The 12,418-nt window shown below is 44.2% G+C and overlaps 1 protein-coding gene and 1 long non-coding RNA gene across 2 annotated transcripts in view; both read right to left on the bottom strand.

Annotated features, from left to right (window-relative positions):
• Positions 1 to 250: 250 nt before the first annotated feature.
• Positions 251 to 2,566, bottom strand: LOC306784793. Its single transcript, XR_013772382.1, has 7 exons — positions 2,430 to 2,566; positions 1,796 to 1,901; positions 1,438 to 1,531; positions 1,161 to 1,237; positions 882 to 958; positions 605 to 681; positions 251 to 412 (listed from the first exon to the last, which is right to left on the bottom strand). It is a non-coding gene; the product is annotated as an uncharacterized lncRNA (long non-coding RNA).
• Positions 2,567 to 3,522: 956 nt separating this feature from the next.
• LOC306784077 (uncharacterized protein) overlaps positions 3,523 to 12,418 on the bottom strand; it is a gene marked incomplete at its 5' end in the record, with an annotated part of 29,223 nt that continues 20,327 nt past the window's right edge. Inside the window, 6 exons of the mRNA XM_079277910.1 lie at positions 3,523 to 5,344; positions 7,007 to 7,625; positions 9,430 to 10,084; positions 10,158 to 10,951; positions 11,567 to 11,705; positions 11,884 to 11,985. Of these exons, the coding sequence (XP_079134036.1) occupies positions 5,260 to 5,344; positions 7,007 to 7,625; positions 9,430 to 10,084; positions 10,158 to 10,951; positions 11,567 to 11,705; positions 11,884 to 11,985 (2,394 nt within the window). The 3' untranslated portion in view covers positions 3,523 to 5,259. The remainder of the gene's footprint in view (positions 5,345 to 7,006; positions 7,626 to 9,429; positions 10,085 to 10,157; positions 10,952 to 11,566; positions 11,706 to 11,883; positions 11,986 to 12,418) is intronic.

The following is a 12,418-nucleotide window of genomic DNA, read 5'->3' as shown; positions in this document are numbered from 1 at the left end:
CACACACTCATGCAAAATTGGTTTATTTGGATGAGTTCTGCTAACACCAACGCCAATTATCCAGCAACGTTTATATTAACATGTATAACTTTTATGAATATGAAAAAGGTTGAGCAGGGCTGTAGCCAACTGGATCATATTACTGGTACACATTCAGTTAAAGCATTTCTGGCAAGCAAACTACTTCCATTATCAGTCTCATGATTGTTATTTTTGGGGCACAAATACTACATAAAAATTATACAAACAGTTCCCAGTTTCACCACAGTTAGGAGTTTGTTTATTTAAACAAAAGACAGGTTAAAATAGTATTAAAGCAATTTCATTCACTTCTTTTTAAATAAAAATGTAGTTTCTTTCTTCAGGTTTGTTCTGTTTGCTTGAGGGCATCAGTTATCTGGTGTTGGGGCACCTGGAAAAAAAAGGACAGACTGATCAGACCAGAACAACCTGTGAGACACAGAAATGTGATCATTGTAGCCTCAGAATAAAGCTAGAATCAGGAGCTGGAGTTCAGCTCTCATAGTAGGTGTCAGAAAAGTAATTTGATTTTGTCATCACAGGCTACAAGTTATTAAAATGCCAACACATTGCAAGGCCTCACCAGATGTCACAGCGAACGCGATACTGTGTCAATAAGAACGTCGTCTCAGGACCATCGGAAACACTGCAGCCTCTGACCTGTAACAATTAGGGGGAAACGGTATTTAAAAAAAGTGACATTTAGGACAAAGACTGCACCAATATAATAACTAAGCCTCAGAATAAAGCTAGAATCAGGAGCTGGAGTTCAGCTCTCATAGTAGGTGTCAGAAAAGTACTTTGATTTTGTCATCACAGGCTACACGTTATTAAAATGCCAATATACTGGATAGACTCACCAGACGTCACAGCCAACGAGATGCTGCGTCAATAAGACCGTCGTCTCAGGACCATCGGAAACACTGCAGCCTCTGATCTGTAACAATTAGGGGGAAACGGTATTTTAAAAAAAAGTGACATTTAGGACAAAGACTGCACCAATATAATAACTAAGCCTCAGAATAAAGCTAGAATCAGGAGCTGGAGTTCAGCTCTCATAGTAGGTGTCAGAAAAGTACTTTGATTTTGTCATCACAGGCTACACGTTATTAAAATGCCAATATACTGAATAGACTCACCAGACGTCACAGCCAACGAGATGCTGCGTCAATAAGACCGTCGTCTCAGGACCATCGGAAACACTGCAGCCTCTGATCTGTAACAATTAGGGGGAAACGGTATTTTAAAAAAGTGACATTTAGGACAAAGACTGCACCAATATAATAACTAAGCCTCAGAATAAAGCTAGAATCAGGAGCTGGAGTTCAGCTCTCATAGTAGGTGTCAGAAAAGTAATTTGATTTTGTCATCACAGGCTACAAGTTATTAAAATGCCAACACATTGCAAGGACTCACCAGCTCTTAAACCAGTGAGGTCCTGAGTCTTCAGACTGCTTAAACAGCAATAACTGCCCCTCAGTCTCCCCACATTCACCTCTACCAGCTTCATCTGCAAGGCAAAAGAAAATTACATTTAAAAATCAATAGAACCTCAGATGACAAAATTAGAGACCCCATTAAGCAGCGTAAGACAAGTTGGTGTGGCCTTACTGTTAAACATTCATAAATAATTACATTTATAAAGTGTTTTGTGTCATATCTATTTTCACCTTTGTCAAAAGTGTGAAGGAAGTTACTAGGATGCTCCTCAAAGAGTTAGCCATCATATCCTTTTATTCATTCACATTTCTGTTTGGGATGCAGATCAACTCACGGTTTCTCTTTTCCAGGGAGGGCCATCTTAAAGGCAAATTACTTTTGTATCTCCATTTCAACCTTCATGCAAATCGTCCAGGTGCAGCAGGCCTCCATGTGACTTACTGGAAAGAACAAATGAAAAAAAAAAAGGTCAGGGTAATGAATATATTCCAGCAGCACCAGTGTGATTTCATTCAAACACAATAACTTTAATTTAAAACACCCTTTATGTGCAGATGTGATGCATCTTTGACCTGCCATTTATACTGTGTTAATATCAAGAACCAACTCCCATGCTTGTACCGATAATAGTATAATACCAGATTTGAATAGTCTAAAGATTTACATAATCATTATGAAACACCACATTCTTCTTCTTCTAAAAAAAAAAAAGAGAGATTTACACTAAATTAGGGCTGAAATGTGACCCAGCCCAGATTTCGTTTGTGGACAAATGTAACAAGTTGGATTAGTTACTTTAAAAAAAAAAAGTTAAGTTAATATTAAAAAGGGAGGTTGAAGCGCCACGTGGCAGGCCTGGCCCTTGCAGGACATCCACGTGTTGCCGTTCATACCAACGTGGTAAGTTAAAGGTTAGTATCTACGGTTAGCATACAAGGTCATCCGCATGTTAGCAACACGATACTCACTTTATTCACCGGTTAGGTTTCTTTCAGCTCGGTTCTCTTTGCAGGCAGGGCCTTAAAGTTAGTAAGAAACCGCTGAAAGAGGCAGCGAGTGTGCGTCTCTCCTTCCATGCTGCATGTGGTGGTGACGGACCACAGACTGCCGAGAAGTACTGATGCGCCAGAGGAAATGTACTTATACGGCTTCCGTATAACGGAAGTCCATCCCCTTTCTGGGCTAGCTAGTTAGGCTGGTGAGCTTAATGGCTAACTGCTAGCTTGCTACGTTTGTCGGACTTTCTGTAAAGTGGAGACATTATTGTCGGACTTCTTGGCTATGTTCGTGCTTATTGGGGCCTTATTGATATACTGGGCAATACTAACCGAAAACATATTCATTAAAACAAAGGTAGAACAACGGTGATTGTATTAGCATTGAACAACAACATCTATCATTAGAAGCTACTCCAAAGGCTAACTGGTTTGGGGCCTAGTTCAGATAAAGGCAAAACGTAGCGCTACATCATACAATTTGGTCTAAAATCCTCCAGTAGAGACAGGATGACAATCCAACCCCATTCTGGTTTATAGGATTTTAAAAGCCACTGAATTGGAATTCAGTTATTTAACTGTCCAATTATATTTGCTGTACTTAGTATATCTGTGCATTATGGTGTGCATTTTTAATTTAAAAAAAAAATCTAAAACTGTCAACATATTAGATATTAAGTCTAAATAATATTGGAGATAGCCCTGAAAAATCCCCTTATATTTAATAATTGTAGAATGTATACTCCATATGTAATTTAACATGTAATATATTGCCAACCTAACTATACTCAGCTTTTCTGACTGAATGGAAAAATGTGGTGGCTAAGGGTGTTATTAATGTAAATTGGGGTTGCTGAAGAGAAAAAGTCTCAAAATAGTTTCTGACAGTTCCTAAAAAAGAGTTCTAAAATAACCACACTTCAAGAGTCACGTAAGGTTTAATTTATACATTTATTCTGATCACAGCTGTACAGGAATGCATGTCACAGCAGAAACACAACCTAAACCCAACCATGGCACAACAGCCGTCACAACACATCCACAACTCAACCATAAATGTACAGGCTCAATCAGCTCACCTCAATTCAATGTCTACAATTATCATTATTAGTATTCACATAGAACCATCTGTCTCTCAAATATATCTTTGTTTTTAAAGAGCATAAAAATACAAGTGGACTCTTCATTGGGATGAACACTGGTGGTTGATCCACTGTCTGGTCTACATGGGGGACCACTGAAAACTGGAGAGCCGAGGAGGAGCAGAGCCAATTTATTACAGTGTACAGGGGCCTCGTACAAGGCTTCTCAATGGTTACAGGAGGACTGCAGACAGGGTGATTGATTTTAGGGGATCACATTGGACTCACAACTCAACCCTTATAAGCTACTTTTGACATAACAGACACATAAGGAGCGAGGTTTCGTAAGGAACCAGGAAAAATAATAACATTAAAGATGTTTGAATGGAACACAAAACCAAAAAAAATCAAATAATATTTTGAATGTATGAACAAACACTACCAAGGCACAGAGAGATGCAGAGTTAACAAAACGGACACAGAGGGAGATAAAAAAAAAAGGAGGGGAGACAAGATATAAGGTGGGCAGATTAGAGGCAGATTCACGAACCAACACTAGAGGGAGCTCTAACAGCTGAAATACCCAGGTATATTATAAACTATGTATACTGGATGTACTATATAAAGCATTGAAATATAGGATTATCTTTTAAAAACACTGTTCACTGCAGCAGGAGAAAAGGATACACCGCATGAGTGTGCTTGTATATATGTGTCTTTGCATGTAACTGTGTGTATGTAAATGTGGAGAGTCATTTCCAAGCAAACCTCCATAGATGGAGCTAAACACCAACAAAGCAGAACACCAGCAAGATTAAAACCAATGTCGTGTGGGTGCGCGTTTGTGTGTACGAGTGGGTGCGTTTGTGTGTGTGTGTGCGAGTGTCTCAAAATCCATGGACACATCTATATTGTCGTTCTGATCATTAGAATAACTACTGAACGAGTGGGAGGACATTGACATGAGCATCAGCAAGGGACTACACGCACTCGTAACGACAACAACGGCAACAGTAACAACAGCAGCAACAACAACAACATGGAGAGAGACAACACACAGGTCAGGAAGTCCGGCTAAGCACAATCCTCCGCTCATACAGAAGAGAAACAGGCTACGATTCATCTGGAAAAACGCATCCTTTTGACATCGCAGGGAGTGGGACAGACTCAGAAAGCGGCCTGTCTTTCAATGTGCTTTTAAAAACTCTCTCTCCGGTTGTCTCATCTGTTTGCATCTTGTCTATCTATCTATCTGTCTGCCTGTCTGTCAGTCAGTGTGTGTGCTTATTTTTTTTTTTGCAAGCAATATGCTTATCGGTTTGCCTCCCTTTCTGACTGAGTTAGCATCTCTGCCAGAGTCTGTAGAGATAGAAGGATGAGGAGAATGATTGTGCTTCTGGGTCCACAGAGCCGCCTGAGGCCGGGCGGCAGCGGCGGCGGCGGTCACTCGCTGGGCTGCAGAGGTCAGAGGTTGTGTGGGAGCGGCCTCCTCGCATCTGGAGGCGTACTAGAGCTACTGCGCCAGACGAAGAGGACTCCCTCCTCAGTATTACTGTACAAGGCTACATGAGAAGCGGTCACGCAGGAGGGATATACGCTCACACACACACTCTTAGAGCGCCAGCATCGAGCCTTGGGAGAGTTTTCTTGATACACCTACACATGATGGGGGGGGGGGGGGGGGGTAAAGGGCCTGTTGGAGATGAGACGTGGGCAGGGGATCAGTCGAGCATTGCATCCAGTTGGTCTGCCAAGTCGTCAAACATGCTGCCGATGTCGTCCAAGATGGAGACTGCAGCCTTTTTGCTGGAAAGAGAGACGGGGATCGGAGAAAAAGGAAGGATAATTCTAGCTGTGAATGAGGCAGACGCATCACAGTCACAGCAGACAGTTAGAGCTGTGAAATGGGGAGTGTGAGCTGGTTTCTCAGTTCGCTTTTTAAAGATCTCATTGTAATTAATGATGACCTCAATGTTCCTCAACATAGATACAATGTAATAACAATACAATAACTGTTTTTTTGGCTGCTTAGGGGCAGTGAGAACAAATAGTGAACGTTGTCTGTCTGCTGTTTGTGGCTGAGCCGGTACTGTACAGAGGGGGCTTTAGAGCTCAGAACCACAGTGAGGGAACCAAAACAGCCCAACAATGACATGGAACCTACTGTAAAGCTCAGTAAAGCCGAGGGGATCTGTAGATTGAGATAATAACTCTCTGTAGGTTCAACACTACGAGAGACCCCTTTTCACATTTCAACAATTTTCATGACAGCCAACCCCATTTTGTAGGCTTTAACTGTACTTACATACAGTAATTATCTCTATAGATGGTCGTTTTTAGTGGTAGTGGCACCGAGCTATACGCTGGATTCAAATTGCCTGTCTGAGTACGAGGGATTCACAGCTTACTGTTCACACTCCTCACACTGTGCTACAGCTGTATTAAGTCACTGCTCATGCATATGGAAGATGTCCTGCTGCCACTGCTTCACATTAAATACATTACTCTGAAGCAGCCACAGGAAATGCAACGTATTTGGTTGTTTGTGCTGCAAACGGCCACACCAGTTGCTCTTCTGTTGTGTTTCTGAGAATGTAGAGAAGTGTTTGCTACAGTATTAAAACGCACTCGCTGTTACCATGGTAGTTTACGTCACGGCAGTCGTTGTAAACACTCCAACCTTGTATCCGTCTCTTTGTTTTGACATACAGCTTTAAAAACTACAGAATGCATCAGTCGAAGCGAGCGTTGCTTCGGCACAGATGCCAGCCAGAGGAACAAGTCTGAGCTGTGATCAGAAAATCGTTTCAAACCGCGCTGACCCAGAACTAGAAAATGAATGAACATGATTTAAAACGCAGAATGTTTTATCAGGTTTCTATAAATTAGAGTTGTTTTTTTTGAAGAAAATATGCAAATCTGCTTTCCTCTGAGGGTGATGGTGTTGCTGGTCACAGGTTTTGGTAGCTATCTCTTTCCATTGTCACTAAACCACAGTTGTACTTCCCCAATAAATGGTTACAGTATGAGACTCTCCTGTATTTTACACTTCTGCTTTACAGGATTCAGAGGTTTTATTTGTCACATGCACATATTATGTGTTACATAATACAGTGAGGCATACTCATTAAGGCCCTAATAATAGGATACGATGTATTCATTTGTGAGTTTGCTAGCTGTGTGTTTTGGAGTTCTTTGGAGAAACCCTGGCTAGCTGTGCTCCCCCACTTTCAGTCATTATGCTAAGCTTGGCTAACATCAGACATCCGATCTTATAATCTCCCTCTTGTAAAGAAAGATGAGAAGCATATTTCCTAAAACGCCCATAACGCTAAACACGTGAGCAAAGTCCTCTCACTCTGCAGCTCTACAGCTTAGTATCCATTTGGAAGCCCAGAGAGATTGTAGTTGGATGTGAAATAGTACTTTCTATGGCAAAATCATGTGATGAACGTCATGAATACTCACTCATTTTGTGCATCCTCCTCTTTGATTTGATGTTCAACAGCCTGCACAGCTGCAGCCAAGGAGGCACTGGTCTCCTCCAAACCATGCTGCACCTCCTCCCCCTGCTCTACTTCCTCTCCTTGACTCTCCAGCTCCCTCAGGTTCTGTTCCACTGCTTTCTTCCTCTCCTCCTCCTGCTGCTGCTCCTTGTGCCTCTTGTGCTCCCTCTCTCTCCTCCTCTCCTCTTCCTCTCTCCTCCTCTCCTCTTCCTCTCTCCTCCTCTCCTCTTCCTCCTCCACCTCCCGTCCTCCCAGCAGGTCAATGGAGAGGCCGGCGATGGATGAGCGGGGAGGTTTGACGGGGTGCGGAGACGGCGTGGAGGGACTCTGGGCCGGAGAGGGGGAAGTAAGGGGGAGCCCCGGAGAGAGGGAGGGAGCAGAGGGGGTGTCAGGAGCTGGAAGAGGGGCGGCAGAGAGCGGAGAGGAGGGTATTGGGGCCTGGGTGGGGCTGGCTGCAGCTGGGCTGGTAGCAGCAGGACTCGGGCTCATGGCAGCCGAAGATACGATTGGTTTGCCTGGTTTAGGTGCTGTTGGAGGCCCGCGGGGTTTCGGTGATATAGGAGGAGGGACACGCTTCGGCTCTGGTCAGAGAGGAGGAGAGAGAAAGATGTCATGTTTTCTTATAAAGAACAAGCAGTCACTCACATATACAAGACCTGTAGGAGACCGGTGCTGAATACAAAGGCAGACATCTAAGTATTAGGGGTGTAACGGTACGCATATTCGTATTGAACCGTTCGGTACGAGGCTCACGGTTCGGTACGCATGACGAACCGAATACGTTTGAATAAAAAACAAAAAAAGTTTTTTCTTTTTTTTTTTAAACCTTTATTTAACCAGGTAGTCCCATTGCGATTACAAATCTCTTTTGCAAGATGTAAGTAACAATGCAAGATGTAAGCAAGATGTAAGTAACAATACTACATAACATTAAGGAGCAGTTTTTGTTTTTTATGCTTATGTGTCGCTAAGAAGACACCCCAGAAGATGGGTCACTCAGGTATAGTTCCATCATTGTTCAAAGTCAAAGAATAACTTTATGATGTTAGTTTTAATGAATGAATATATTTTTAAATCAAGTACATTTCTCTGGCATTTATAGTTTTCTACTGTACCGAAACGTACCGAACCGTGGCTCCACTGTATCGTACCGAACCCAACCGTGGATTTTGTGAACCGTTACACCCCTAATGAGTATGTATAAATGAAGATCATCTTTGGTCGAAGTCTGAAAGAGCTCTGATTATTATTATTTCGTTGAGATAGCAGTACAAAATCTTCAATTAACTCACTTTTCTAGTTTTAAATCAGAATAATTCCTCCCTGTTCCTCAACGTAGCAACATGGGGGTCGCAAACAATACTATAGGTTTATGTCATGATTTTGTTTTGTCCGACCAACAGTCCAAAACACAAAGATATTCAGTTTACATAATATAAAACAGAGAACAGAAGCGCAGCAAATTCACATATTTGAGAAGCTATCTAAAAATTAATTGGTTCTCAAATAGTCGCAGAATCATATTCTGTCCATCGACTAATTGACGAATTATTTCAGCTTGAGTTTATCGCAAAAGATGTTGTTAAAATGAAGGAAATGTCAAGGCTGTGGCTGTGCTCCAGTTTATTTAAGTGTATCTTGTGTCTCCCCCTCTCCTGAGTTTCCAGCTCTCCCGTGCCTGTCTCTCTCTGCCTGTTTGTTCCAACACCCATACTACCAAACGATTTAGTAATATGCCGTAGTATGCCAAAAATACCAGGATGTCCTACTGCATCCGGTCGCATTCTGCAGTATGCAAGCCAGCCTTGCTTTTCTGGCTATTCTGACCCACAATCCTCTGCAGAGCGGATATATGAGCAAGATGGTTCAAAGGTCAAGGTGCCATGTTAAAACAAAGCATTGTACTTTGTACTCTGTAAGGGCAGCTGCAGTATGTTCCAATCGATAAAAGAAAAAAGAATTCCATTTGTATGCGTCTCCTGTTCGACTCTACTGGGGACATTTGTTGCATGTTATCCCCCCCCATCAAATATTTAAATATAAGCCCCTATGTGTAGAGATGTTTCTGTGTTTGGTGTCTGTCAGTGGTAAAATGACACTGAGGTAGACAGAAATGCAGGCGTCGTCTCACTCCACAACCCAACAACTCCAATATGAGGACTCTGATGTGAAAGGGTCAAAGGTCAACACACAGACTGCTTATTTTTTCACAAAATTCAATACGGTCAGAATACCCTATTGCTATAATCACTTTAGAATTCTATACATAGTGATTGTAAAGTGATATGTCGACTGAGGGACCACATATACATTAATATAGACAGTTCAGTGTGCGTGCGTGCGTGCGTGCGTGCGTGCGTGCGTGCGTGCGTGCGTCTCTCTCACCAGGGCTCTGTGCTGTTTCAGTACTATCAGGCCCGGGTATGGGGACCCTGCGAGTTGGGGTTGGGGGGTCAGCTTGTGCCTTCCTCAGGGTGACTGTGGGCGGTTTCGGTGATACCGGCGGCTTCAGAGACTTCCTAGCCTCCATCCACTCACAGCTGTCTCTGTTGGCCTCCGTCTTATCAAAGTCCTCAGACACCGGCCTCCGCCTCAGGACCACGCCGCCGTTCTGCTGCGGGTCGCCGCCGTTTTTCCGGCGACTGTCTGTTTGACTGCTGGGAGAGCCCAGTTGGTTATTGCTTTGATTGACACTTTCTGTGTGGTCAGAGGTGGGCTGACTCCTGCGTATGGTGTCAGAGCCAGATGTCGTGGTAACGGCATTGGCATCCGCGGACGGAGGTGCCTCAGAGTCTGTCGGCTGAGGACGCGGCCTCCTTCGGAGCGTCACTGTGCCGTCTGTGATCTCCGATGAGGAGACCACGGTGGAGCGGGGCCGAGGCTCTGGACGTTGCTGGGCTGGTGGTCGGGGTAAAGGGTCGATCTGATCACCAGGGAGGCCTTCTGGTCCACTGATGGTCCGACGCCGACTTAAGACATCATCTTCCTCAGATCCAAGACCGCCTGCACCTGGCTGCCGGCGAAGTACAGGCGGACTCACCTGGAGGTCACATGATTGTTACACTTAATAATAAACATTTTGAAACCAACCAATCACAAAGACATACACACACCTGTAGGTAGCTGGTGCTGCCTCCCAGATTCTTGGGCAAGGTTTTGGCTCCACCCACGATGGATGTTTCCAGCATAGCAGCGAGGCTGCGAACACTCCCAGAAGCCCCCTCTGATCTCTCCAGGCCCGCTGAGTCCTGAGATCTTAAAGCTGATCCCAGGCTGCCGCAGTCACTGGCTCGCCGCTCTCGATAGGTTGGCAGCCCTAGTAGCCCCTCCACCTGTTCCTCTACCTCTCCGTCACCCCCGGTAATGGAAGAACAGGACCGTTTAGGTGGTGTCGGGGGCCGACCTTTCCGTCGGGGACGGAGGGTGACAGATGATTGGCTGCGGTTAACAGTGACATCATTAGGGGCAGTATGTGCGGAGCTGCTGCGGCATACCGTGGCGTATCTAGAGTCTGATTCTGAGCCAATTAGACTGTGAGTTCTCCGTCGCTCTTCCTCCACACTGGGCAGGCGGAGCAGCGGCACTGACGAATCTGCTGCCGCCACCTGGGTGGAGGGGCGCGGCCGAGCCCTTGGGGAGGCCTGCTGGGTCCGGCCATGTGGGGGGGTTAGTGGTGGGGTTTGCGTCGGGGTGTGGGGAGGGGTCTGTGAATGTGTGAGACCCGGGCGAGGTTTGGCCAGCGGGCCGCCGTCCCTCTGCTTCCTCACCTCCTTCCGGGGCTCTGACTCGGTGCTGCCACCTGGGCTGGATGGAGGTGTAGAGGGGCTCTGAGGAGGCTCAGAGCTTCTTTCTCCCCTTTGTAGCTCCTTCAGTCTCTTCACTCCCAACATCAGCTTCTTCTGATGGCCTGAGGCGAGGCAGCGGTGTGGAAGAAGAGAAATCGTTTTTGTGAAGTACAAAGAAAATGAAAGCATATGTAGACTTCAAAGCTAGAAGAGACTATTTGTTATTGTTTATCTTATAAAAGTAACCATTAAATGGACCCTTTAAATTTCATGTAAAACGAGTGGTGACCCATTCTGCACGAGTAGCTGTGATCATTACATTACATCATTAGCATCTAACACAGAGCTTCCCAATCCCTGGGTACTGGGCCTCGGAATATTTGCTGTTGGGTCGCAATAATATGATTCAGCAAGAAGATGAATAAGAGTTTCAGTTGGTAGAAAGTTTAATTGGAAAGAAATACATTCTATTTTTGTCTTATTTTGTAACATGAAGGTTTAATATGTCAACAAAATTAATGTTCTGTGGTTGATAATGACAACAGCTCAATAAATTCAGTCCAAATTATTGTATGTGTTGTAGAGCAACACAAAACGTTTTCTAAGTGGAGGCACATTTATTTTATTCATAAGTTTTGACAATCATATACTTTCAAGTGAACAAAATCAAAGGCTCTGTACCTCTACATGCCTTTTAATATTATATTCCCTATTTTAATAATGTAGCTGTGTCTTACCGAGTTTGGTAATTCCAATCTCTTGCAAATCTTCAAGGCTGATGTCGGAGATAAAGTCAATGTTTTCATACCCATTCTGCACCAGAACCTGGTAGTACTGACTGAGACCCAAGTGAGACAGCCAGTCTCCCAGATTGGCCTGAAACACACACAGGGACACACAAACATGGGCACAATGTAAAAAGCTTGGCCACAGATTACAAATATACAGAGAAGAATTCCAATGCATTTTTATTTTTAATATTTAGTTATTTCATAAACTGGAAACTCAACATCTCCTCCTTTTTCTAGACTGTGTAATACTTGGAGAGCCTTACAGGCTTGTGGTCTGGCAGCCAGTCTGTGGAGAGCAGCTTGCTGATCTCTGATGTTAACTTCTTTCGATGTCCAGGCTTCATGACCCCAATTCCCGTTAGGTCCTTCAACGCAAAGCACACTTAGTCACATCAGTAAAACTGTAGGTGTTTTTTTTGTGTCTTAAATGTAAACAATTGTATGTGTACGTTTGACATTTGCAGAAGAGCTGTGTTTGATATGCCTGCAGGATTATTTTGCTTTTGATAATCTGTGATGAGTGTCCCCTGTGCCTAGGGGGTTTATGTCATACCACTGTGTTCGCTTCAATGCACAAACACACACACACACACCAAGAAAACACTCAAGGACAAACACAGGGTAGCGTTTACAGCACAGACTGGAACACGTGGCCATGTGTGAACACAGGTATGCAAATGAAGCAGACAGAGCATGAGAAGTGACTGGTTGAGGCTCAGGACTCACACCGGGGGGGTCAGGTGACAGAGACAGGAGGGTCATGAGGACATCATCCACGTCAGTGGGGAGCTGATTTGA

This window comes from Melanostigma gelatinosum (genome assembly GCF_949748355.1).
Source record: "Melanostigma gelatinosum genome assembly, chromosome: 11".
Classification (NCBI taxonomy): domain Eukaryota; kingdom Metazoa; phylum Chordata; class Actinopteri; order Perciformes; family Zoarcidae; genus Melanostigma; species Melanostigma gelatinosum.
The sequence above is the reverse complement of the archived record's forward strand: the minus strand, read 5'-3'. Positions and strand labels throughout refer to the sequence as shown.